This window comes from Propithecus coquereli, unplaced genomic scaffold, assembly GCF_000956105.1.
Source record: "Propithecus coquereli isolate 6110/MARCELLA unplaced genomic scaffold, Pcoq_1.0 Scaffold171, whole genome shotgun sequence".
Classification (NCBI taxonomy): Eukaryota; Metazoa; Chordata; class Mammalia; order Primates; family Indriidae; genus Propithecus; species Propithecus coquereli.
The window spans coordinates 5,933,266-5,961,247 of record NW_012141747.1 but is presented as its reverse complement, the minus strand read 5'-3'; the positions used below and the strand labels follow the sequence as shown (position 1 = coordinate 5,961,247).

The 27,982-nt window shown below is 42.8% G+C and overlaps 1 protein-coding gene across 1 annotated transcript in view; it reads right to left on the bottom strand.

Annotated features, from left to right (window-relative positions):
• KANSL3 (KAT8 regulatory NSL complex subunit 3) overlaps positions 1–27,686 on the bottom strand; it is a 39,764-nt gene extending 12,078 nt beyond the window's left edge. Inside the window, exons 1-14 of the mRNA XM_012641995.1 lie at positions 27,635–27,686; positions 26,306–26,570; positions 23,445–23,615; positions 13,085–13,175; positions 12,771–12,956; positions 8,434–8,565; positions 7,788–7,904; positions 7,501–7,602; positions 7,321–7,392; positions 5,732–5,806; positions 5,394–5,551; positions 3,274–3,337; positions 2,604–2,804; positions 2,235–2,391 (exon numbers count right to left, since the gene is read on the bottom strand). Of these exons, the coding sequence (XP_012497449.1) occupies positions 2,235–2,391; positions 2,604–2,804; positions 3,274–3,337; positions 5,394–5,551; positions 5,732–5,806; positions 7,321–7,392; positions 7,501–7,602; positions 7,788–7,904; positions 8,434–8,565; positions 12,771–12,956; positions 13,085–13,175; positions 23,445–23,615; positions 26,306–26,520 (1,741 nt within the window). The 5' untranslated portion in view covers positions 26,521–26,570; positions 27,635–27,686. The remainder of the gene's footprint in view (positions 1–2,234; positions 2,392–2,603; positions 2,805–3,273; positions 3,338–5,393; positions 5,552–5,731; positions 5,807–7,320; positions 7,393–7,500; positions 7,603–7,787; positions 7,905–8,433; positions 8,566–12,770; positions 12,957–13,084; positions 13,176–23,444; positions 23,616–26,305; positions 26,571–27,634) is intronic.
• Positions 27,687–27,982: the final 296 nt, after the last annotated feature.

Here is a 27,982-nt window from a genome sequence, read left to right as displayed (position 1 = left end):
CTCCACTGAATCAAGTAGACTCATCACGCATACAGCCAAGCCTTTGGGACTCTTAAGTTATCCTTCAGACTCCCTCATAGATTCCCTCCTCTTTAAGCCCACAAGTCCACAAGTCTTTGTAGCACAGGCAAGCAGGAGAGGGGATGGGGAGGAAGGCAGCAGCCACGCGAGGATGTAGGAGGGGTCCTGGCATGGGGCTACAGTTAGAGCATAGCCGGCTAGATGGATTGCTTAGGGGAGAAATGCACAGGCTAAAATCAAAGTAGGAAGATGGTGGAAGGGAAAGGAGTTACAGGATTTATGCTGATAAGTGGCTGGTGGGCTTGCGGCTGCCAGGATGAAAAAGGAAAACAGGCAGGGAGAAAAACACAAAAGGAAATGCAGGCTCACAGGCAATAAGCCACAGACGCACAAAGGAGAAGCAGAGCCAAGAACCACACCAAGACAACACAAGAAAAACACCATGAGAAGCAAACAAAGAATGAAGAAGGAGCAAAGACTACAGAGTAAGCAAAAAGAGACAGCATGAAAACAAAAATCAGAAGATAGAAAAAGGCAGGAAGAAAAGAATAGGAGGAAACCAAACTGTGACAGATGAGAAGCAGATATGGGACAGAAATAAGAGGGAGGTGGAGAAAAGCAGAACGCAGAGGACGAACAGGTGAGAGAAAGAACAATACTCACCAAAGAGACAGGAGGAGGTGCCGGGAGGAAGAGCTTTCCTCACCAGCATGTTTTGTTTCAGAAAAGCAGCAAACTGTGCTGGAATGAATCAGAAAGAATTACAGAAATCATAGCCAGCCAGAGAAAGGAGAAAAAGAGAGGAAATAAGAAATAGATGAAAAAGGTGTGTAGAAAATGGTCAACGGAGGCTCTTTCTAAAGTTACTGCATGGGAATCTCACTCTGCCAGGCAGCAGCTCTACAGAATCACCTATAGACTGAGGATGATAATCTGGACCTGCCTCACGGGGCTGTGGCCAAGACTCAACAAACTATAGCAAGTCGAGTGCCAAGAAGAAGGCGTGGCACGTAGCAAGGGCTCCATTTATGTTAGCTGCTCTCGTTCCCTGCTTGCCCATCAGCTCTGCTAATGCCAGGGTTCTAAGGCAGCTGCTCTCCCCCTGTGGGTCCTGTTTCAAACGCAGCTCACCAATCAGCCTTCTAGAACTCCTTACATTCTCAATTAACCACTCTACAGAAGCATAGCAGACCACTGGCTCTGTCTTCATTAAAAGCCTAAGGGCATACTGCCCACACAGAGCTTGGCTCTGGCCACTACTCAAGAAGATCCATGACCACAGAATCCATGCAGACCCTAGAGGCCTGGCCTCTTTTTTTTGCCTTCACCCATCCACTCACACTTCTGCTCACAAGAGACCCAGGTTTAAGTTCTTACTCTTTGGCTCCACTAAAACAAACACAGGGGAAGTGAGCAGATCAGCCTCCTATCTCCTCTGCATCTCTCTGCTCAACAGCCAACTATGGCTGTTGCCTCTTCCCAGGCACTCCCATGCTCCTCAGAACCTCAGATGACACATGCTCCTAGATGCATCGTCAAACACTGATGCCCAAGAGGCCTTACCTCAAGGCCACCTAAGTGCATCAAAGTGAGGGCAGAGCTACCGTTTCTTCTTCCCCTACCCACTGAACCCTCCCTTTTCTATAGCTCCTTACACAGCACTCGCAGCTCTCTAAACTTTAATTTCAATCATACAAATAATTCCCAGCCTTATCTGAAACCTATCTGCAGAGAACCCTGATAAACTTTGCTGAAGGTCTCAATGTGCAAATCTTACCTCTTTAAGGACAAAACAAAGAAAGGGCATGATGCCAGCTGAGTTGCCCTAGAATCTGATGAATAAAACCAATCATCCAGTACACATGATTGGAGAACTCCCTAACTGCAGGAGTGGCTTAGTGAGGCTTGGAACAAAAGACAATATAGCTTCTCCAATTAGTAGGTCGAAAAAAGTTTAGGCCAATACATGTGTTCACAAAGCCTAACTTCCCCAGAACACCAAGACAAAGCTCTAACTAGTGACCACAAAACCCCACTAATGCATAGCCCTTAGTATTCATTTTAATCTAATTTTGCCTAGACAGATATGTAGGAAAGCGGTGCCTCTCACATTCCCCTGGAAAAATACGCAGATGCTAATACTTTCTAACTGTCATATGACATTAACTGCAGAAGACAGAACCCAAGAGGGATCACTAGCCAGGTGCCTATACCTTGGGCTTGTTTGTGGGTCAGCACAGCTTCTGTCCGCTGTACATGTCTCTTTAGCAGCTGAGAGCTCCCAATCTGACTGGACTTCTGGGCAGAGGTCACTGTGGTCACTTTAGTCTTGGGACTCGAGGTAGGGCTGCTGGACACACTGGAGAGATCCTGAGTAGGGTAAGAAGGCCAAGAGATAGCCAGTGCCATGAGAATCTGACTCAGTCAAGCACGCCCCCCTGGAACTCCCCTCGTAGGAACTTATAGGCCTACAGCACTGACAAGGCGGACAAGCATCCCCAGGAAGCTAAGGAACCAACTCTGCAGTCCTGACTCCTCAGCAAAATGCTCCCTCTCCCTGCCTCCCTCCCTGCTTGCTCTACCTCTGAGCCCGAGGGTGAGGCAGGCAGCTTGGCGGCTGGGGAGGCAGGTCGACTGCCCCGTTCAGGGACTTCAAAGGCCAGGTCTCTGCGGGCTGCATCACGGGGCTTCTTCTTCTTCTCAGCATCCTGATCCCGAGGCTCCGAGCCCACATGACCCTCAGCGCGAGTGAGCACTCCCGTGAGAAAGTCTACAATTTCATCCTAGTGTAGGGAGAGCCAAGGTCAATTAGTCCTTGTTTGGAGAACAGGAACCTCTCAGAGAGCTTCACACTACAGTCGATTCCTCCTTGGCTCTGTCATCCAGAAGATATGCCAGTCCTTCCCCACTCACACCAGGCCCGGCACAAACTCCAGGCCTCTGAGTAGCTGTGGTTTGAGAAGACCAGAAGGTGCCTCTGTGAGGGGCGCGCTGGGGTGGTCACACTCCACCACTACTGCATATACCCTTTCTCTCCTGATGCTTCACTCATATGTTCATTCACCACTCTCCTTTTCTCTTTTTCTCCCTCTCTCTTTTCCGTTTTCTTTGCTTATGATTGAAGTCTACCAAAAGCCCCAGTGGATATGCCCTCACCCCCCAGAGCCCAAGAGGGTACTACCAACAAGACCAAACCAAAAAGCTATAGAAAGGCAAGTTTAGCTGAGAAAAACATACAAAACAACTGTTTACCTGAATACATCTGTCCACCATGCTCTGAGTCAACCCTTCTGATTTCTTCTTCGCTTTGCTTATTCTAAGAGAGGAAAAGAAGGAAATGTTTACTTCTTAAACATTCCATGGCATCCTATGGAAATAAGAATAAATTTCTTTTCTGTGTTATTTTCTAGGCCCAGAAAGGAAAACTATGTTAGCCCTCAGGCAGGTAATGTAACCTCTCTCAAGCTGTTTCCACATCTGCAAAATGGGGAATCGTAACACCTCATTCATGAAGTTACAGGGATTAAACAAAAGTACATGTAAAGAAACCAAGCACGGTGCCTTGGACCGCCACTCCAGAAGTCCTATACCTAGGGCTTAATAGATTAACTCTATCCAGATTGCTAAAACCTCATCTAGAGGTCCCTCAACACAGCCCCAAACCCTGAGATTACTGGGTGCTGCTGAACTGAGTCAGTAGGAGAGGAGGAAAGGTGGTCATAGGTTAGTTCTAAAGGGATAAGAGAAAGTGAGAGAAAGTGACCATAGCCAGCTGCATTCCCCTCTCTGAAAGGTAGCATTAAAACCCTTGGCTTCCGACAGAGTCCCGGCAAAGAAAGAACCGGGGTACCATGTGACTGGACAGAGAACAGCATTATGAGCTTCCAAATTCTGACATCCCAATTTACTGATGGCTGGCCTCTGATATTGTGTTAACACTGTCATTTAATAAATGAGGACAGTGAGTCACGGAAGTTAAGCAATTTATCCAAGCTTCTTAGCAAAGGGGTCAAGAATAACTGAGGTCTCCCAATTCTCAGTGCAGTGCTCTTACACCATGCAAATGTCTCATCAGCAGCCTCATAAGCTAACTCTCAGTAACTGCATTCCAACAGCTTCCCACTCCCTCACAGCTACTCCGCACACACAATCCATTCTCCAGCAGGTAAGAATGTTTGAAATACCAAGAAAAACAATGTATTTACATGAAAACATTGCCTTGGGTTATCAAACGACTAAACATTAAATTCATAAGAAGCTGGTGAATGACAAAGGCCAAAAAGACTTCTCTAAAACATTTCTGAGTAGGAAACTAAAAGACAGCTGGGAGCAGGTACATGCTCTAAGCTCTCTAGTTAAAACACACAACTGAAATTAATCTCTAAGATTGAGAGTATTTAAAAAGGAGGCCAAATAAATGACACAACCTCTTTTTCAGTACATTTCATGAAAATGTAACTAAAGGCCCTGTAAGCCCCAGCCTTAAGAGTGGTCATCTCAATGACCCAGATTACCTTCCTAAAAACCCTTCCAAACTTTGGCTGTCTTTATCTCCAAAATACATCAAAGGATACTTAATGCAAAGAACATCCATGTTCACATTCATCCTCACTAAGGAATACAATTTTCAAAAATGGCTACCCCAGAGAAAGTATGATAAAAAGGAGTGTATTTACAAAATCTCAAAGTACCTTCTCCTCACAAAATAACCATTAATTACAAAGGGAAAAACAGTCACTTCACAGTGGAGAACCTGGCAGAACCTACTGTAACCATGTGATCAAAGTTATCAGCAGCAATGACAAAACAAATCAACATCATGTATCCTCTGACAGCATACACTGAGAAGGGTACATGCCCTCCATGGCATTCCTGCCAAAATGCATATTCTCAGTGTAATCCTAAGAAAATGTCAAAAACCTAAACTGAGGGACAGTCTACAAAATAACTGGCCAGTAGTCTTCAAAAATGTCAAGGTCATGAAAGACAAAGACAGACTGAGGAACTAAAGGAGACTGAGAGGACATGGCCACTAAATGCAACATGATCCTGGATTGGATCCTGGACCAGAAAAAGGACATTAGGAGACAAATGATCAAATTTGAGTCTGTAGGTTAGATAACAGTATCGTATCAACGTTAATTTCCTGATTTTGAGAATTTTACTTCTGTTATGTAAGATATTATTAATAACATTTGGAAAATTCAGGTGAAGGGTATATGGGAATATTTTTGTACTAGTCCTGTAACTTTTTATAAATCTGAAGCTAAAGATGAAAAAAAAAAATTTTTTTAATGCTCACTTTTAACCGAATCAGATTCATCTATTTACACTGCTAACATGACTCTCGCAGCTCTGAGGACCCTACCTACCTGAGATTATCATCAGCTCCCCCAACCACCACCAAGCTGTTCTCAGCCCGAATCTTCTCCCGGAAGTCCTCCATGGCTTCAGGGTGACACTGCAGGGAATTCTGACCAATGACAAAGAGGACTGGAGTCTTCATATCCAAGAGGGGATCATCCACATCCTAAAAGAGGTATAGGTTTCAGAATCTGCTAGTTCCTATTCATGAAGCACTGACCTGGAAACTCCACTCAGGAGAGTCAGCTGTGCAACTGCAGTCTGCCTCAACACCAGCTTGGATGAGGCATGCACACCCTCACTCCCGCTGCCAATGACCCAGCAATCAGCTTCGCCTTGTTCTTACCCCTCTGGGGCCATCCACGGTAAGCAGAGGAAACCCAAGGCAGACAATTGCAGTGACGTACTCCATCACTGACACCTGTAAATAACAGCACAGTTTGTCTCAAAGTCAAATGACTTCACTGCACATCAGCCTACCTAGAATTCTGAAGTGGTCCAGACCCACCAGCCACTGCCATCTCCTCCTCCTCTACCCTAACCTCCAGATGCATCAATCAGCCACAGCGGCAGCAGTAAGAGCATGAAACATGCTCTTAAATAAGGCGCCAACTACCTGGACAACTGGGGTCCGAGAGGACCCTAGCAGGTGGCTGAACCATAAAATGGTAGGTTCAACACCCCTGCCCTGTCAACCTCCTCCACTAGAGCCCTCTCGCTCTGTTTTTCTCCATGAATAATAAATATAATTGAGAGAACACAAATTTTGCCATTATTGTTTAAGTGAAGAAAATTTCTATTGAATTTAACATATAGCTGCCAGACATCCCAGATTTTTTGGAGTAGTCACTGACTGAGTTCCGCCATCCCTCGGAGCAAGGACTATGGGGGAGATGGCTTTCTTCCACTCATGGCCCTAGATATCACACTTGACTAGACTGTATGAAGCAGAAGAATTGGGGCCTTGGGTATGTCAGGGACACTTACACAAACTGACAAACATACAAACGTATATAAAATAAGAAAGAAAAGGTTCCTTAATGTCTTGGAAGGGAACTGATCATAAACGCAACATTAAATTTCAGAGCTATTAATTTTTGCCTGCTAGAATTACTGTTAATTTTTTAGGTGGCACTCTGGGAGGCCGAGGTGGGAGGATCATTTGAGCTCAGGAGTTTGAGACCAGCCTGACCAAGAGCAAGACCCCATCTCTACTAAAAATAGAAAGAAATCAGCTGGACAACTAAAAATATATATATAAAAAATTAGCCGGGCATGGTGGCGCGTGCCTGTAGTCCCAGCTACTCGGGAGGCTGAGGCAGGAGGATCGCTTGAGCCCAGGAGTTTGAGGTTGCTGTGAGCTAGGCTGACGCCACGGCACTCTAGCCCGGGCAACAGAGTGAGACTCTGTCTCAAAAAAAAAAAAAAAAAAATTTTTTTTAGATGGGAGAATGGTATGGTACTTGTGTTTGGAGGCAAAAAAAGGAATCTCTTTTTTTTCTTTTTTAAGAAATAAATGCTCTCTAAATGAATCATGTATCATTTATATAGATTCATGTTCTTATAAATGAAATGCTATGACATTTGAGACTTCCTTGAAAATAATCCGGGGGAGAGAAAAGTGAGCAGGGGTAAGATGAAACTAGCCCAGGTGAGAGCTGATCACTGGTAAAGCTGGGTGAGGGGGGGCCCATGGCGTTTATTATGCTAGTTTATTACACTATACCTGCTTTTGTTTTGCTTAATATTTTCCATAATAAAGTTAAAAAAAATAAAGTTTGTCTTCTATAATTTAAAATGCAATTATATAGGTACAGCATCTAGCACAGTGCCTGAAACAGTAAAGGACTCAACAGCTGCTATCATTAGTAGTACTCTACCCCAGGACAACCTCCAATTCCTCAGTGACCTCCAAATAAGACAGAAATTACTTACATGACAGGCCACCAAAGCTCCTGTGTTCCAGCCAATCAAGATTATGGGTTTGTGTGGGAAATGGCTGTGAATCTTTTTGGGGAGAGAAAGAAGACAATAAGATAAGGGGCCACAGATGGGAACGGAACAAGCCCAGAATGCTGGGTGTGCCACAGTGAACTGAAATAGGCGCACTCTCACCTCCAGCACTTTGCTTCTCACTGCCCCGATCATGTGCTCGAGACACTGCAGAACTCCTACCCCACTGCCATTGTTCAGCAGATGGGTGGCTACAGGGATGACCTGAAGGAAAGAAGTGGCACCCATGCCAGCAGAGGTAAGTGTCAAATCTTCTCTCAATTCTGCTTAACCTACTCTAAATACTTTCGACTTCAGAATTCCAAATAAAAGGATTAGGGGATGCTCCACATTTAAGTCATCCATTCTCATCCCAGGAGAAAGTTCCTCTTGTCCCCACATATACATACCTTGCCCAAGCAAGAGAGCTGAGATTGCCAAAAGCGGTGGCGGCGTGAGGTGGGAAACACGGAGCTGGAGGGGCCAGAGGAAGCGATGAGAATCAGAGGAGAGCCAGGGAGTTTGCTCTAAAGAGAAAGAATCCCACCCAAAAAACAGTGAGTAAGGTCGGGCATGGTGGCTCATGCCTGTAATTCTAGCACTCTGGGATTGCTTGAGTCCAAGGAGTCCAAGACTAGCCTGAACAAGAATAAGACCCTGTCTCTACAAAAAATAGAAAAAATTAGCTAGGCATAGAGTGACATATGCCTATAGTCCCAGCTACTTGGGAGGCTAAGGCAGGAGAATAGCCTGAGCCTAGGAGTTTGAGGTTGCAATGAGCTGTGATGACGCCACTGCACTTTAGCCACAGTGACAGAGCAAGACTCTACCACAAACAAAACAAGAGGTGAGAGGTGTTCTTCCATGAAATCCCAAGTATCCCAACACCCTTCTCATCCCAACCAGTACTCCTTTGCTTACAAAACTATGGTGAGCACGAAACAAGTTACTAATGAAAAAGTTAAAGAAGCCATTTATCATTCTCTTGTCAAGGTTCTGTGGCTTGAGCCTAAAAATTTCATGTGCCATAGTTAAGTCCTGAGCCATCCAACTTACTGGTTTGTTATGAGAAAGCACGCCGACAGCAGGGTCCCAGGGCCTCTTCAATAGGAGAGACAAGGCCTCAGCTCCTGCAGCCCCGGTTTTCGTGTTGGAAGACACAAGCATCCGGTCGATCAAGGTCGGGATCTACAAAGGAGGAAGAGCAAAGAGGCTTCTAGTGTGAACACAAGACCTTCCCACCACCACAATCAGCCAGGAGGTCAGAGCCTCATTATGAGCCATATGGACAAACTTCAAGTAAGCTATCAAAACTTCCTCAGGAGTAAAAGCACAAATACATGGATAGCTGAAAAGCATGCTCTCACCATGAGAGGGAAATGGGTAGTCCTTGGGAAAGCACTCTGGTGGTATGCATCAGGGATTGAATTTATTCCTATCCCTTTTCCAAACAACTGTACTTCTGAAAACCTTCCCTAAGAAAATATATCAGACACACACACTCACATATACACACAGGTGGGGAGAGTTATGCAGACAAATTCACTGTTGATAATAAGCAAAAAGTGAAAATAACTTAAATGTGTATATATATATATACATACATATAGAAGTGGTTAAGCCAGTTATCCACCTAATTGGATATTAAGCATTACTTTCAAATATTTACAAGAATTTGTAGTAATATATGGAAGCAATTTTGCTAAACTGTTATAAGTAAAACAGAAAATATAAAAATTATCTCTCCTAAGGAAAAAAAACTATAATATGCCAAAATGTTAATAATGATCTCTGTGGAGTTATAAGTGACTTTTCCCTTTACAGATTTCTGTTTTCTCTAAATTTCCTCAATGAACATCAGCTGATTTTAAAATTTCTTTAAAAATCTTCATTTTCTTCTAGAGTACTGCCTTCAAGCTGAAGCATGTTAAAGAAACCTGTTATTGTGTCCAAAGAAATACATTTTACTCTATCTGTATGTTGTTTTATTTATTATATCCCGTTTTTTACTATCCACCAAAAATATGACCTCACAGATGTGCAAATATAGGTTTCAGACATGCTGATGCTTACACTGAGAAGAAATATCTGTGTGAATTCCACGCTACCCACAAAAGGTCAAAGTGACCTAGGGGAAAGGAAAGATTTTTAAATGTTAGAGGTAGTTTTCAGAAAAACAAAAAGGTTTTGAGAAATTGGAGAATAAAAAGTACTATGGTTTGATGCAGGTTGTAAAACTTCAAAGACACCAGGAGAAGATAAGCTGCTCCTAATTTAAAAAGACAGAGAATAAAAAGATTTCTGCCTGAGAAATTAGAGGATTATAACCATTAGACTTCCTCAGCTTAACTCGGGAAACCAATGTCTGTGCAACAATTGCTGTTACAAGGCACCAAGCTAGTAGTTCTGCAGGGGAATTTAATCCACAAGAGGTAATGAAGACAAACACACAAATAACAAAGCAGGGGGACTGATAACTGCCATGAAAGAAACAGAAGCCCCACATTGCTATGATTCAAACCATTCAACAGAGGAGGAGAAGAGAAGTTAGGCAATTTTCATCTAAAAATGCAGCATGTGAAGTGAGACAGGCTCTTCAGAACAGGTAGGACTCCAACAGAACATGAGAGAAGAGGTTTCCAATCAGAGACACCAGCAAAAGGCAAGAATATGTGGAGCTTATTCCAGGTACAGGTGGACTAAAGTCAGGGATTCAAGTAAAGAAGTTGGAGAACATAAAGCTAGTAACAAAGGATAAGACCAAACTGTAAAGATCTTCACCCTGACTGGCCATTGTTTGTAATTCACTCTGTAACTGTTAGCCACTCAGCACTGTGTGTGAGGCAGAGGATCTGATCTGCATTAACTTAAAAAGCTTTACCTGGCAGTAGAGTATGCCCATGAAACCAAAAAGCCTTGAAACTCACTTTCTGTCAACATAGAATAAATAATTAATCAGTAACTGACTTCTCTGCTTGGAGCTGGGAAGACCCAACTTCCCTCACCTTTCCAGCATTCTGCATTCACTCTCAACAGCTCAGTAAGAGGCTGGGACTGTACCTTCTCTGCCCTCTTTATAATGGATCTAATGGTGAAAGTAGCTGGCATAGGAGCACAACACCATCCACCTGCGCTTTTAACATTCAGCAAGCACTTTAAAACAATCCTGTAGTCATTTATATGCTTTGGGAAACAACCAAAGTATTTGTTATAAATCTAAACATAGTCATGGGAAAGTAAGAGTCTGATGGTAGAGGAACCACTGTGGAGAGCACAGCCCAGCATGGACAGCAGCTCAAGTCTGCGGCTCTTGCTGATTGGTGCACTTGTGAGCCTTCCACCATTCTGGCTAACCTGCACTATGACCCAGCAGCATGGCCAGGCAGCAACCAACTGTGCACACCCGTGGAGTCCCCCCAGTGTCTGTCATGCTCATAATACCTGAATGCCACCTCATTCACATGGGACATGTCCATCCAGTAACTTAAATAGGGAAGCAGTACAAACTCTTCCTTACTAGGGAAATTACCATGTCATGTTGGCCATGTTGAGTGAGGCAGAGCCACCAGAGAACTGGGACCCTGGTCGCTACCAATACTCATCCCCTAGAGTGTCTTTACCATTGTTGTACTTTTGCCATAGGTAGAATACTGTGGAGAACACTGTTGAAAATGCTTACAATACTCACAGGCCACCAACCTCTCCCAGGGTCTTGTCTTGGTCCCACTCCCCACATGTCCACCATTCACCTCCCAGGCCTAGGGTTTCTACTGTAGAGGAGAAGTACAGGGGGAAGTCTGCGACTCTCTCTCCATGTGCCTCTTTCTTAACTAAAAAATAAGCTCCATCAGAGCAGGGAGTTCTGTTCTGCTCATCCCAGTGCCTGGCACATGGCATAAAATATTAATAAATTATTACTCGAAAAAAATGTCAAGTTTCCTACCATTAATGTATCTAGTCCTGAGTTTTATTTCAGCACTATACCAGTCTTCTTTCTAACAAACTCAGCATCCTTTAAGTTAAAAATAGGTTAGAGGCCAGGCGCAGTGGCTCACGCCTGTAATCCTAGCACTCTGGGAGGCCGAGGCGGGCGGATTGTTTGACCTCAGGAGTTCGAAACCAGCCTGAGCAAGAGCGAGACCCCGTCTCTACTAAAAATAGAAAGAAATTAACCGGACAACTAAAAATATATAGAAAAAAAATTAGCCGGGTATGGTGGTGCACGCCTATAGTCCCAGTTACTCGGGAGGCTGAGGCAGAAGGATTGCTTGAGCCCAGGAGTTTGAGGTTGCTGTGAGCTAGGCTGACGCCACGGCACTCACTCTAGCCCGGGCAAAAAGAGTGAGACTCCGTCTCCAAAAAAAAAAAAAAAAAAAAAAATAAGTTAGAAACAATGAGTCTGAAAGCTGTATCTGGGGAAATAGCTGGGGAAAGCTGTTGGCCAGGCAACTTACAGCAGCAAGATGGGCCTGCCTCCTGCAAAGGAGAAAAGAAAAACTATTTAAAAAAAAAAAAAAAAAGTCAAGAATGGAATCAATCCAAGTAGTCTGAGGCCATTTTGCAAAGCAAAACACTCCAAATATTTCAAGAACCTATATAATCGTTAACAGTTGCTGTGGGCTTACTATATGCCCAATTTTGTGCCAAGCACTCTATACAAATTAACTAATTTAATTTTTGTAAAAATTGTAGATAGACATTATCAGCCACATTTTAGAGATGAGGAAACTGAGAAAGTAGTCCAAGTTGACAAAGCTAATCAGTGACAGAGCTGAGATCAGCCAGGCAATCTGCCTCCACAATCCACACTGAGTATGGCCTGATGCAATCACTAAAGGAACGATAAACCGGAATCACCAACAAAAATATTTTAACTTTGTGCCATACTATCTAAGTATGAAAGCAGGGAAATGTCATGACACATTTGTAATGAATTAGCCCAAAGTCCAAGTGTTGCTACTGAAGGCTCATCCCACGACGAGGAGAGACCCAGGCATGGCGCTTGCCTGCTCTGCAATTCCCCAGCACCCTGAGCTCCACAGTCTGCTTCTCACATCCTTCTCAACAAACTCCTTCCCTAGGAAACCCTTCATCTTCCCCATGACAATTCAATTCAGCGACGACTCAAACCACAAGCTGCAAGGCTACCGAAGCTAAATGTGTACTCTGGTTTTCAGGCTCCATACCTCATCCTGGAGACAGCAGGGCTAAAAACATTTACACCAGATGCAAGTATGAAATGTTACCTCGTCTCCTATTTTTAATAGCACACACTTTAGCTTTGGCCATGCCCTCCAAGCTGACCAGATAATGACTTGCCCAACCCCACATCCTGAACCCACAGCAGAAGCCGGGTACTCCTAGGACAGGGCAGACACAAATCACAGGCTTACCTTCCCTTTCAGCGTCTGCAAAGCATCCAGGTAGGCTGCCAGCATGGGCAGACTCAACGTCTCCACAAGGGTGGTGTGCAGCCACTGGATCAGCTTGGTGTCCCAGCTCACACTTGCCAGAGCCTGCCGCACTCTCCTCGCACACTTGTCCACGGCAACACGGCGCAGCACTGGCTCATTACAAGCCTGAAGGATGTAAGTGGAAGTGATAAAACATGAGGACCACCTGGTTAGCAAATGGGGGGGACAAGTCAGTCAGCCAGCGAGGCCTGAACTAGCAGAAGCCCACCATGGGCGGATTTCTGGTGTCTTACCCCTTCATTGGCCAAGCGGGCAAGCCGGTCAGACTGCAGGGCTTTGAGGATCTTGTTGAATAGCTTGTTCTGGGCCATTGTCCAGCCAGTCCTATAAGGGAAACTCTGAGGAATTATAGTCAAACTCTGGGGATGCTCCCCATGTATGTACACCATATAAAGAAGATTATGCCACGTTTTTTGTTCCCACTATGAAAAGAGTATAACTGAAAGTAACTTAGTCTAAAGACCACTGAGCTAAAACACAAGACCTCGATTCTGGTGCCAACCCTGCCAATCAATCACCTCAGCACACATTTGTATTAATAATATACAAACTACAAGCCTAGACCAGTCACGAATGAAGTCTTTTAGGCTAGCAAAGCTAATTATTTACTTAGTGGCTAAAATAATCCCATTAGTAAATAAAAAGCACAGCATCATTGCACAGACATATTTAAATTTCTTAAGTTTTTATTTCACACAAAAAGGCAGATGGCATCAGCAAGCATTTTAATGTAGTAAAACCTCAGACTCAGGTAAGAGGTCTAGGCCAGGCACAGTGGCTCACGCCTGTAATCCTAGCACTTTGGCACTTTGGGAGGCCAAGGCAGGAGGATCACTCAAGCCCAGGAGTTTGAGGTTGCAGTGAGTTATGATGATGCCACTGCACTCTAGCCTGGAAGACAGAGCGAGACCCTGTCTCAAAAGAAAAGATCTATTTAAACTAGCCTTAAGAATAAAAAAAATAGCAAAAATACAACCAATAAAGTGGCTATTCTCCCATTCCTCAATACTCCACCCCACACTAATCTCTCCCTTTTCCATATATACTTTTGTATTTTTTCTATATGTCACACAATTAGCAGATTTATTTTTGAACTGCCTGTTCCCTATACACTAACATATTATTATCCCTACATGTAACACTGGCATTCACACATCTACCTTGTTTATGGATGGCTTTGTGTGTGCTTCTCCAACTCAGCTGTACACTCCTTGCAATTAGAAACCTATCCTACTCTTCTTATCCCCACCTCATGACACCCAGCACTGTGATATGGAGCTACTAATGTCCCCCTCACCCACTCCCAGCGATCTTAATTACTCTGATACTCTAAATCTGGCTAGTAGCCTTCCTAAAGATACTACGAGAAAGGCAATATAAGATGTTCAATTAATATTTGTTTACCTACTCTCCCTGCCATAAAAAGCTGGCGATTAAATTACTTTTTAAGATTTAAGTGAGTGCTAAACCCAGAGACTCTGCAATGAGGTCAAGGCAGCAATTCAAATCAGTCAGGACAAGGTCACTAAGTAGAGCTGAGACAATCACTAGCCAACTGGAAAAGAAAACCTGATCCTTACATATCACTCTTTACATCAAAATAAATTCAGATGGAATAAAAAGTTAAATAATAAAAATAAAACTATCAAAGTTATAGGAAAAAATAGTGATTTCTAAAAAAATTTCTAAAAATAGTGATATCTTGGAATGAGTAAGGCCTTTCTAAGGATGACCCAAAACCTAGAAGACATAAAAGGAACAGAGAGAAATGTAACTGCATAAAAATTCCAAACTTCAGTGAAGAAAAAAAACAAAGTATCATAAAGTCAAAACACAATGGGAAAGGACCTGTCATCTCATTAGAAGAGAAAAAGGCTCTAAAAATTAATAAGAAAAAGATGAACTACTCAATGGGAAAAGAACATGAGAAGGTAGGTCACAAAGTAGCATAGACAACCCCTCTTCAAAATTACATGCGAATTAAAATCATAAATTATTTTTACCTAGCAAATGGGTAAAAATTAAGAATGTTTAATAATACTATGTTGCGAAGGTACAAGAAAATAAATCACTCTGTATTCTGTTGATGGAAGTATAAATTAGTATGACCTTTTGGAAAAGTCAATTTGGTAAATTAGTCAAAAAACCTAAGTCAGGGCTGGGTGTGGTGGCTCACGCCTGTAATCCTAGCACTCTGGGAGGCCAAGGCAAGCGGATCATTTGAGCCCAGGAGTTCGAGACCAGCCTGAGCAAGAGCAAGACCCCATCTCTACTAAAAAAATAGAAAGAAATTAGCTGGACAACTAAAAATATATATAGAAAAAATTAGCCGGGCATGGTGGCACATGCCTGTAGTCCCAGCTACTCGGGAGGCTGAGGCAGTGGGATCCTTGATCCCAGGAGTTTGAGGTTGCTGTGAGCTAGGCTGATGTCACGGCACTCTAGCCCGGGCAACAGAGTGAGACTCTGTCTCAAAAAAAAAAAAAAAAAACTCAGTCAGAAAACAGCACTCCTCTGCACAAAATCCTTCCTTCAGTGGCCTCATTTCAATCAGTTAAAAGCAGAAGTCGTTGCTGTGGCTGTGTGGATTCCACTTCCTCTCCAACCTCACCATCCATGACTGCCCTCCCACTTACTTGCTTGAACCACACTGCCCATACCCCTTCCTCCCTTCTACACCCCCCACCCCCATCACAGACTGGGCCCCTGCTATTTATTGCCCTGACCTGAAACAATGGCTCCCTGTCTCACCTCCTTCAGGTTACTGCTCAATTGTCACCTACTACTGAGGCTTCCCCTGATTCACCCGTTTAAAAGTACAATAACTCAGTCCTACCCTGGGATTCCCTAACCTGCTTTCCAGCTGTATTACCACCTTATGTTCTATCCATTCTATTTATTTTAGTTTGTTTCTCTCTGCTAGAATGTAAAGGCCAAGATGGCCAGGATTTTTGTTGGGTTTACTTAAATGCTTTATTCCCAGCATACAAAACAGAGTCCAACACACACTGGGGAGTTAAACATCTGCTGAATAAATAAATGGATGAATTGTGTGCACACTGCATTCTGAGTTCTATAAACAGCTGGGTCCATATTCAAACTCTCACACTCCACAGCATACAAAGCACATGTGTACTGTGCAGCAAAGAGAAACACAGAAACATGATTTACGCTCAATGGTAAATTCCAAGATAGTCAAACTGCAGGAAAGCTGCTTGAAACACTATCAACAATCTCAATTTCTCTTACTACATAATAGAGTAGCATCTTTTCTATCATAACCCATCCCACAAGATACCCTAATTTCTACACATCATGGAACACCAATAACATGGCCCAGTAAGTATGCAGGTGGAGGAAAAATCACCCTTTGTTATTCACTTTGTACAACCAACCCAGCGTCCCTGGATAGAGTACATATCCTCTAGAAAGGGGGAAAATAATGGTCCAACTCCTTTTCCTTCTGTAAAACAGAACCTCCACCTACCACATCTCCAATTCTACAACTTACCTGTTACTCGGTCCCGGAGAACCCTAACTAGGGGCTAGGACTCTATCCAGCTCTGCAATAAAGAGCTGTGTGCCCTGGGTCTCCTTGTCCATAAAAAAAATATGGACTAGATGATCTCTAATTCCTTCTAACAATAAACAAAAAATTCAGGTTAGCTACGATTACTGATGACAGCAAAAGTTATGAAAGCAGCCAAAATCACTAACAGAAACAGAACGGGATGACTGTCTTCTTGAGAAGCACCCTCTATCTTCAAACACTTTCCTTGCTAAATCTTTTCGGTTTTTTTTGAGACGAGAGTCTCACTCTGTCACCCCAGATAGAGTGCAGTGGTGTCATCATAGCTCACTGCAACCTCAGACTCCTGGGCTCAAGGGATCCTCCTGCTTCAGCCTCCCCAGTAGCTGAGAATACAGGTGTGTGCCATCACACCCAGCTGATTTTTCTATTTTAAGTAGATACACGGTCTCACTTTTGCTCAGGCTGGTCTCGAACTCCTGAGCTCAAGCTATCCTCCCGCCTCGGCCTCCCAGAGTGCTAGCTAGGATTACAGGCATGTGAGCCACCACGCTGGCCGCTAAATCCTTTCTTAACTGCCAAGGCCTCCCAACCTTTTGTACCTTCCTTGTGGAGGTACTAGAAGCAGTCTTAGGTTTCTTGGGATTATCCTATTTCTTCCCTAGTTCTCTCAGCTTAATTACTGCTACTTCCTCAGGATCCAGTCAGTTTTTGATGTGGTTTGATATTCAGAGATTCTAGACTTGGGAAGAGGTAGGGGGACTCAGGATACCTTGGGACCAGGAAGGCTCGTTGGGACCAGTAGCTCCAGCCCGTTGCTTCATAATCTTGTTTTCCTTTACATTATTTAAATGCACAGCATACTCACATGAGTAACATTTCTCTTATGTATAGTGATTCTCACATGGGCTTGAGGATTTGGTGGTGGCAGGGGACAGGATGCTCACAAGTAGTTTGAAAAAGCTCTCTAGAGATACTTGGGTATATTTCCATATTAATACAACTCTCGTTTTTAACGGCTGGTTAGGTTCTACCCTATTTGTGGACATTTAAGTTGTGCATCTTTTATTGCTATTTATAAATAGTTACAGACCATCCTTCCCTTTCCCCCCAGTACACACACACACACACACACACACATACACATCTATCTATCTATCTAAATTTATATACTCATGCAACTATCTCTGTAGGATAAATTTCTTGAAGTGGAAATGAAAGATCAAAGGCTATCTGTGTTAAAATTTTTGAATTTCCAGTTCTGTGAAAATAATAGGTACAAAGAACCTGTAGTATTTTGAAAGTGGTATTATATTACAACCTTACCTCCAGCAATAATGCTTATTTATAATCAATCAGGTTAAGCAAATACAATTTCTTCACATTCAACAATCTCTGGAGTTTTCTCAAAGCCTACTGATCATGTTGCAAACTTTAATTCCAAGAACAGAATGAGGTATAATTTATTTATGACACACCAACAGCATTTCCAAAATTATCTTGTTCTTTATTATATAACAGGATGTTTTCCCTATTTGTTTTTCTTACTCTATATTTATTCTGAAACCCAAAATGATGGGAGCAAGAAAAATGATGTGAACAAAAGGGGAGGAGGGTTACAAAGCTATTTAGAAATTACTACCACACACCAATGACAGCTGAAATTTAAATTTAAAAACCACAATGTTGAAAGTCTAAAATCCCAGAAAAAGTTCTTAGGACTGCTGCTGGATATATAACAAAGTGATTCCAAGAACGGAAACATGTTCTCTATATTTTGTCAGCTTCGTGGGAGGCTGGAAAATTAAGTAGGCAGAAGAAAATGATCTAACCCAAGATTAAGATAAAGAGCATGCAAAAGATATAATTAAGGAAAAATTTAAAAACAGGAGACAGAATTTTAAATACAAGTCTAAATAGTCAAATGAGCTGATGGGAACTATAGTGAGTCCCCCCCATCTAAACCTATTCAATTTTTTTTTTTTAATTTTTTAATTTTTTTTTTGAGACAGAGTCTCACTCTGTTGCCCAGGTTAGAGTGCTGTGGCATCAGCCTAGCTCACAGCAACCTCAAACTCCTAGGCTCAAGTGATCCTTCTGCCTCAGCCTCCTGAGTAGCTGAGACTACAGGCATGCGCCACCATGTTGCCCAGCTAATTTATATATATATATTTTTAGTTGTCCGATCAATTTCTTTCCATTTTTAGTAGAGACGGGGTCTTGCTCTTGCTCAGGCTGGTTTCGAACTCCTGAGCTCAAACAATCCCCCCCCCCTCGGCCTCCCAGAGAGCTAGGATTACAGGCGTGAGCCACCGCGCCCGGCCAGATGAGATAATCTTTTGTTCTCCATGCTCTAACTGAATGTACCTGAACAATAGGCTGTCCTCTGCTCTTATTCAAAGCAGCCACAATGTCACACTGGTCCTAGAAGAATCTGTTATTTTCAAAGGTAATCATTTCTCTGATGTTTCAAGGAAGACTAATTCAACATTAAAATATCTAAAGGATTTTTTTCTTTTAACCAAAAGATAAACAGGGAAAGACAAAGAAAAAAATCAGAGAAATTTACTAAGTCACCCTTTTCTTTTTCAGATTATAAAATTCTTTGCCTAAACACTAGAAGAAAAAAAGGAAGGAGAAAGAAAGTAGGTAGCGGGTGGGGAGGAAGGGAAAATAAACAACTCAAAGATCTCAGACTTAGAATTTCAAACATCCAAACTAAGATTTATACATAGATACATACGACGTTGAGATATATAATTAGAGACAGTTCAGAAAAGGAGAAAGGGGTTTTTTTGGCTAGAATTCAGAAGTTCTGATTTCTAAGATAAGACAGCCTGCTTTGGACACTACATTCTTTCACTGAAATGCTGGAAATGTCCTCAAGTCCACTTGAACAATGCTGAGAAGTATCATGTATCTGGAGTATTTTGTTAGATGTCTTTCGAAAGCTGTACATCTAATGAAATTTGGCATTTGACAAATATCTGGAGGGAAAAAAAAAGCTGGCCCAACATCTCCCGGACTATACTACTATGCCTGCAAATATAAAACATTTTCAAAGTTCTCTAAGTCACACAGCCATGGCATGCAGACATGAGAACATGATCCAGACCCAGTCAACTAACTTCTTCTATAAGAGGCTAGATAGTAAATATTTTAGGGTTTGTGGGTCACATGGTCTCTGCCACAACATGGGCATGGTCTGTATTCCAATAAAACCTTATTTGTGGACACTGACATCTGAATTTCACATGTCATGAAATATTATTCTTCCTTTAACTTTTTTCCAACCACTTAAAAACATAAAAACCATTCCATACAAAAACAAGCAATGGGCCAGATTTGGCCCATAGGGAGATCAGTTAGACAACCACTGATCTAGACAATTAAACCAGGCAGAGATATTTATTTAAACCATTTCACAAAATATCAGCCATTACTAGAGAAAGCTACAGTCAGGTGCAGGCGGAGGGCTTCATTTTCTATACACATAAAGTTATCTGAAGGCAGTTGCTACTGAAAATAATTCAAGAGAGGGGAAAAAGCCCAAACAAGGAAATTGAGTTTCTGACACCACAGTTCAAAAGCAATCAGTAAGCCCTCCAGGGAAAAACTCTAGCGTTCTAGAGAGTTGTTATATAGTCCATGGAGTTTTCAAAGTGGGAAACTAACTTTACAAGACTTTACACAGGAAGAAAGAAAGCAACAATTTAACAATCAAGTCAAGAGAAAGAATGGCAACGAGATGATTACAATCAGAGCAGAGGGAACTGCAAGCTTGAAACAGGCAATAGATCCAGGGATAGGGTCATAAAATGATGACCTCTGAAACTGAAGCTAAGTATCATCAAATAATGGAATTAGCCATATGTAAAAGTCACCTACCAAAAGAGATGATTTGCAAGCCTACTGCTAATGAGAGGATGCCTCCAAAATCTCATCAGATGCTAGAAAGACAAGTAACCTGACATAAACTGAGCTTTAATGAATCATATCAATCTGTAGCAATATCGTAACAGAAGGATGGAGGTCTACATGGAGACTGGAGAAAGACAAGCCAAAGATAACAAGTATTTCTCTAAAGGAGTTTCTGACTCCACAGTTAAAGAGAAGGGGCACTCTGGCCTACTCTGTGGCCTCAACTTGCCTAGAGAAAAGATATGCGCACGCACCTATTCTGCTGTGCTTCCTGTGCAGACTCTCCACTCACCTTTCCATTTCTGGACTAGAATGGCTTCCCAGACTTTCCTGAGAATAGATACTCTCTCCAGGCCACCCCAGTGTCTCTTATGTTTTACAGCTATAGCTCTCCTTATAAATTAAGAAACCAGTATTCATATGTTAAAGTCTCTGATCACTTTGACATAAGCATTAATCACCTACAAAGACCTCTTTATCACAGCTATGGGTGAACTGACAAAAAACATCATGCAGTTCTCCCATGTACTTCCTGAAATTGCAAACTGAGGACCAGGCAGTAGACAATACCGAAAAGGGACACATAACCATATGAGGCCACCTTACTCAGCTACCACTAACTGGTTTTTCTCTCTTTCTATTGTTCTTAAGACAGAGGGTATGGTAGTCCAGAACACTGAGCTCCAGAGTCAGACTGCTTGGTTTGAACAAAACCCTGTTCTATCACTTCCTAACTAAGCTTTCTTAAACTCCCTGAGCTCAGTTTCTTCATCCTATAAAACAGAGATGAAGAAGGGATATATCTCCAAGAGTTACTGGGAGGATTAAAAGAGAGAGTGCATTTGAAGTGCTTGGCACAATGTCTGGCACCTAGATAGCACTCAACAAATAGTAGTTCTTTTTTTTGTTACTACCATTATTTTTTATTAACTGTAACAATGGTGATAAACTCTTTAGCTGAATACACTGACTCCAGCAATATTCTAGTAATTGAACTTCAATCTTAGCAGTTTTCCTCTTTATCTGAAGCTCTGAAGAATTTCTTCAGGCACTACATTAATTCCAATTCAAAACCCCAACCAAATTCTTCACAAGTTTGTTTGTTTATTTGTTTATTGACTGATTGATTTGAGACGGGGTCTCACTGTGTTGCCCAGCTGGCCTTGAACTCCTGGGCTGAAGGGATCCTCCCAACTCAGCCTCCCAAGTAGCTGGAACTATATAGGCACATGCCACCAAATTCTTCAACCAAGAACTGTTCCTCCTTCAACAGCTACTGTCTTGATCACAGAAGCATACCTACTCCATCTCATTTCCAACTTCCCACCAGCCTCATAAATCAAGCCAATCACCTCAAATTTCCCTACCCCTCTTCCAACCTCTCTTCCATTATTAAAAAATAAGAGTTATTGGCTGTGCACAGTGGCTCACACCTGTAATCCTAGTACTTTGGGAGGCTGAGGCAGGAAGATCGCTTGAGGCCAGGAACTTAAGACCAGCCTAGGCAATAGCAAGATCCCATCTCCACAAAAACTAAGAAAATTAGGCAGGTGCAGTGGCTCATGCCTATAGTCCCAGCTACTTGGCAGGCTGAGACAGAAGGATTGCTTGAGCCCAGGAGTTTCAATCTGCAGTGAGCATGATGATGCCATTACACTCACCCTGTGTCCAAAATAAAAAGGGAGTTCTCCAACATTATGCATTATGGCATGTTTACCACCTACTAACTCAGAATAACATTCTCTTACATATCGTAGATATAATATATAGATAGACAAACAGCCATCAAGAAAATACCAATTAAAACCAGTAGAATGGTTATAATTTAAAAATAAGAAAGAAAACTGGTAAGTGTTAGCAAGGATGTAGAGAAACTGGAAATCTCATACACTGCTGGTAAGAATATAAAAGTATACAGCCACTTTGGAAAACAGTTTGGCAATTCCTCAAAGTTAAATAGAGTTAACATATGATCCAGCAACTGTACTCCTAGGTATACAGCTAAGAGACTTGAAAACATAGATCCACATAAAAACTTGTATGCAAATATTCACAGCAGCATTATTCATCATAGCCAAAAAGTAGAAACAATCTAAATGTCCTAAATGAATTAATAAAATGTGGGCTATCCATACTATGGAATATTAATTGGCAATAAAAAGGAATGAAGTACCGATACATGCTACAGCCATGGATGAACCTTGAAGACATTATGCTAAGTGAAAGAAGCCAGTCATGAAAGACCACATATTATTAATACACGATTCCACTTACACAAAATGTCGAGAATAGGCAAATCCATAGAGACAGAAGGTAGACTTGTGATTCCCAAGGAATGGGGAGAAATGGGAGGTGACTGTTAATGGGTATGGGATTTCTTTTTGCAGTGATAAAACTGTTCATCAAATTGATAGTAGTGATTGGTGTAAAACTCTGAATACGCTAAAAGCCATTGGGTGTATACATTAAATAGGTGAATTATATGCCATGTAAATATCTCCACAAAGCTCTTATGTGATTAGATAAACAAATGTTTACCAAATGAACAGGAACAAACGACTTGGAGAGGAGTGCTGAGTTCTCTGGGGATGGCAGGAAGCATGGGAACAAAACCAGACAGCAAACTCATGAAAACAAGCTTAAGTGTGCCCTCAAAATCACAGATTACAAATCTTGTTGTAAAAGCCAAACATCTGTTAGCTTTTCATGTGACTCCAAAACATTTTCATTATCCGAGTTACAGACCATATAAACACAGTATCTCACAAATGTACATCTAATTTTTGTAGTCTGGGTGACCCCTGTATCATAACTTGTATTATATAAGCTACAGAACTAGAAATACCTCTCAAATTTAATTCATTTATTTATTCAACAAACATTTATTATATGCCTACTGTGTGCTAATCGATGTCTTAGGGTCAGAGATGCAAAGATGGCTGAAACGCAAGCCCTGCTCTAAGGAGCTCAGAAATCGTGAGCTAAGAGTTACAATGTGAGAGTTAGAACATTCAGACTTGTGTGGCTGCAAATGAAATAAGCTCCCAATAAATGTGTTTCCATGAAGATGACGATACAAAAAATAATTATAGGATGGTGACCATTAACCCTACGGTGACCCATCCTCTCAAGGAGTGGCCTACCTGTTAACATGCTCCTCCCAGTCCTCTGGTGGGGGAGGGGCATCCGCATCAGTCCTGGCGAAGATGACATGCCTTTCACATTCATTCATCACGCTGCGTGCCTTCTGATTGTCATAGAGCGGCACAGGGGTACACGTGACCGTCTCCACGTCTATTGGGACGTCTGATTCACTGTAAACAGGTAAGGAAATAGGACCAGGCCACACATAACTTCACACAACACAGGTGTTTAATAATCATCTGGTTACAAAAAATGTCTCTTTAATATAGTCAGCTTTAAATTATGTATAAGCACATTATATTCACAAGAAGATTCTGATACAAAGTCATCTTACCTACACTTGTCTAGATCTCTGCCCTCTCTGACATACTGGTAGGTGCATAGTACTTACTAACATAAAGTCATTTTAGAATGAGTCTATACAAAAAATGATAAACAGCTATTTTTTTAAAAGACAAATATATTTCCACTGATTGCCTACACATGATGTCCAATATAGTAGCTGCAAGTCACATGTGACTATTTAATTAAATTTAAATTAATAAAAGTAATAGAATTAAACATTCAGTTCCTCAGTTACACTAGCCACATTTCAACTGCTCAACAGATATATGTGGCTACTGGCTATCATACTGGACATCCCAGGTACAGAACATTTCTATTACTGCAGAGAGTTCCGTTGAACAGCACTGGTCTAGAGTTTTAAATTACTCATACAAACTTTTCCTTTTGTTAGCAAGTCAACTGCTCGTTAATTATATGCTTGTAAAAGCCTGTGATTATCTAGCACAGATCACCCGGAATGCAGACTTCTTAGCTATTTACCTCACTTTGTACAGAGCCTAGAACAGAAAACAAATTTAAATGAACATCTGAAGGTTCTTTCCTATTTTAGAATGATGTTAATGAAATCCTAGTGCTCTGAAGGTCCTTCCCCACTTCATGGTACATTGCACCAACTCTGACACCCAAAATACTACGCCAAACAAACTATTCTACTGGCTACCTACCAATACTACACCAAACAAACTGGTCTACTGGTTATCTACCAAATATCGCTTTACCTTTCTGATCTCGATGATCTTACTACATCCATTCCCAATGACTACACCAGACGTTGGGCTAGGCACTTGGATACCCATGCCTAAAAGAGAACTCGATTCTACCACCGCACACCTAGTCTCCCCGTGTTCTCTAACTCATGGCACAACCCAGCTGCTCAAGCCAGAAATCTAAGAGGCATCCTAATTTTACCTTTCCACTTAACCCTGGCTCCTCTTTCCAATTCACCAGCACAGGTCCTATTGGTTCTACCTAGGAAATATATCTCTATGTGTACTATTCCCATCCCTGTCCAAGCTATCATAATTTATGGCCCATCTCAATCAACTGCAATGGCTGCCTAGCTGGTCTTCTAAATTCTACACCTACACTATAATCTACTCAATAAAAATCCAAAGTGATCTTTTTAATGTATAAATTGGATCTATAGCTTAAAATCCTTCAATGATTTCTTACCACTCTTAGAATCAAAGTCCTACGTGAGATAGCCTTTGCCAACTTCTCCCTACCTCCCACTTACATCCCTACTGCCACCATCTTCCAGACACTGGCCTAAAAAAGTTCTTAGAACATGCCAAATTCTCACTTGCAGGGCCTATATACACAAAGACAGGGTTTATAAAAGGAAATAATTTTCTAAGTACCAAAAGAACTAAGTCCACAGAATCTCACTTTAAGAAAATCTCATGACATATGGACGCAGGAGTTTCAAAATCAGCAAGAAGCTATTATATAGCAAAGAGGAAAAAATTTCCAATACCATTTAAAGGAGCTTTTCAGTTATGTCCTAGGCCAGAGGCATCAAGATTATGCTACATTATTCCCTAAAGACACTGATCCAGCTCCCTGTAAAACCAAAAGCCAACAAAATGCCAACATCATTGGGAAATGAAATAAAAATCACTATTCCACATGTGTTTAAAACACACTGTGGTACCTCTAACACATTAAGGCTATGGGGGAATCTATAGAAGCAAAATACAAGATGTCTAACCTCCAACAAAACTAAAACCTGCACTTGAGGAAAGAGTAAACATTAGATCAGGTTAAAAACAAACCAAAAAACCTCTCTCCAAAAGTTTATAAAATTAGTAAGGGCATGATTTGATCATCAGAATAAAATGTATCAACAAATCTTGAAAGGTTAGAAATTAGAGGCTGGGCATGGTGGCTCACACCTGTAATGCTAGCACTCTGGGAGGCCGAGGCAGGAGGATCGATTGAGGTCAGGAGTTTGAGACCAGCCTGACCAAGAGACCCCGCCTCTACTAAAAATAGACAAAACTAGCCAGGCGTGGTAATGCACACCTGTAGTCCCAGCTACTTGGGAGGCTGAGGCAGGAGGATCGCTTCAGCCCAGGAGTTTGAGGTTGCTGTGAGCTAGGCTAATGCCACTGCACTCTAGCCCAGGCAACAGAGTAAGACTCTGTCTCCAAAAAAAAAAAAAGTTATCCCGTGTGGCAGTTTTTTAAAATCAACTTTTCAGTCTCTTTCTTCACCAGTTACAATAGTCTTCTTCAATTTCCTCTTTCCACACAAGTCCTATTATCTAAGTGGAACAGGTTGTCTGCTTTCCTTTGCACATCTTGCTTTCCTAACTCTTGTTAGAAGATGTCTCATGTGCAGATGCCCACATTTAGGACAGATATCCTCACGCTGCTTAAAAGAGATGCCTAATTAAATATCCAAGCTCCTCATACAATCTCCCCCAGTCTTCCCCAAGAAAATCCTCTCTAATCCCTATCTGATCACTGTCCAGTTAGGGCAACAGTAGCCCTTAGGAGAAGCCCAAACTCACATGGTACTTTCATGCTGCCGCCGAGGAGTGACAAAGAGCATGCGGGTGGGGCGAGCACTACTGGCATCTGGGTGGGCACTCCAAGGCTTGGCATAGCTATGATCCAGAAACACCAGGTCCAGCTCCCGTTCGTGCACTGACAGCTGGAATAGCAGTGAGGTGCCCATGCGCCGGGCTGAAGTCTGGAAGTCCCTCTCCCCACCCCGGTGGGCCATATCAGTGGAGGGGCAGCAAGTCAGAGGATGGGTATATGCATGCTAGTCACCTGCAGTGAAAAATTTCAATGTAAGTCAATGCCAGTATTTTAAATTTCTTCCCATCTAGACCATCTAATATGCTTATTTTTATAACCTACTATCATTCACGTCGAGTATCCATTATACAGCAGATTTTTGCCAATGGTGGACAGGTTCCTGAGATCCCACATTACCATCAAAAAAGGCTATGGTGCCATGAGCTGCTCCATATTCAATCTCTAAAAAATTCACTAACTGGAAATCTGACTAAATGGTTCACAAACACCTCACATGGACAGACACTAAACTTGCTTGGCCAGCACCACAATTTCATAGGTGGGTGGGAAGGGTTTTGGCAAACAACAGGAATCACCAATATGAATTCTTAAAAAGTTAAGGGAGTCCGGCTTCACACCATTCTCTGAAGACAATGGGAACAGAGCCCTGTCGGCAGCTGAAGTGTGAGCACTCCTCAAGGAGCAAGGCAGCATGGCATCAGGGAAGCTAACCATGGCAAGGGCTCCATGTCTTTCCAGTCTCCCGTTTCATGTTAAACAAAGTTTTTCAACTACTTCACAATATTCTGGAGTTTTTAAGATATTAAAAAGGAGCGCTTCCCCCCGCAAAGCCCGTGACAAAATGATACCCCAGGAAGCCCTTTCTCCCTCACCCTAAGTGGAGGAGTCCCCAGCAAACTGCCCACTCCAGCGATCTTCAGAGGTTCCCGCCACTGAACCTCAAAACGGCCCATCTAGGAGGCAGGGCTTATGATTAGCATTTTACTGAAAAAGGCGCTGGCTCAGGGGATTAAAGTGACTCGGCCAAGGTCACTGAGAGTTCGCGACTAGGTGGAGCCGCCTGGCACCCGCCTCCCGCCTCCCGCTCCCCCGGGCCGGGCTCGGCGCCCGCGTCACGACGGCCCAGGCGCGGCCCCCGGCCCAACGCTCGCGGCTGGCCCCGGCCGCCGGCTCCAGTCCCCGGTCCTCGCATGCCCCGGGAGCCCTGAAGCCTTCGCCGAGGCCCCCGCCCGCTCCAACCGCGGCCTCGACCCCGACGGCCCGCCACCCCCATCCAAGGCCGACCCTTCTCTCACCACAGTAGTCGGGCCGCGCGCTCGGCCCGGGCCAGACCCCTGCGCGCGTGCGCGTTACCGCCTCCACGCCCGGGAGCTCTGGACACCGAGTAAAACGCGGAAGCGGATCACTGGCGGGGGAAGGGAGGGGCGGTGAGCGGCAAAGCCCGGAAAGGATGTAGCTTCAACAATTTAATGGGGAAGAGGGGAGCCGAGAACGCACGCCAGTCTCTGAGGCTGAAAGTCAGCAACGACGCTGGGAGTTTTCGGCTTCTACATTTTCAGCAGGGAAAAAGAGGATAAAGGACGAAGCCGGCTCCTAAAGCCCCAGTTCTTGCAGCCCTCACCCTGTTGGTTCTTTGCCCTGTC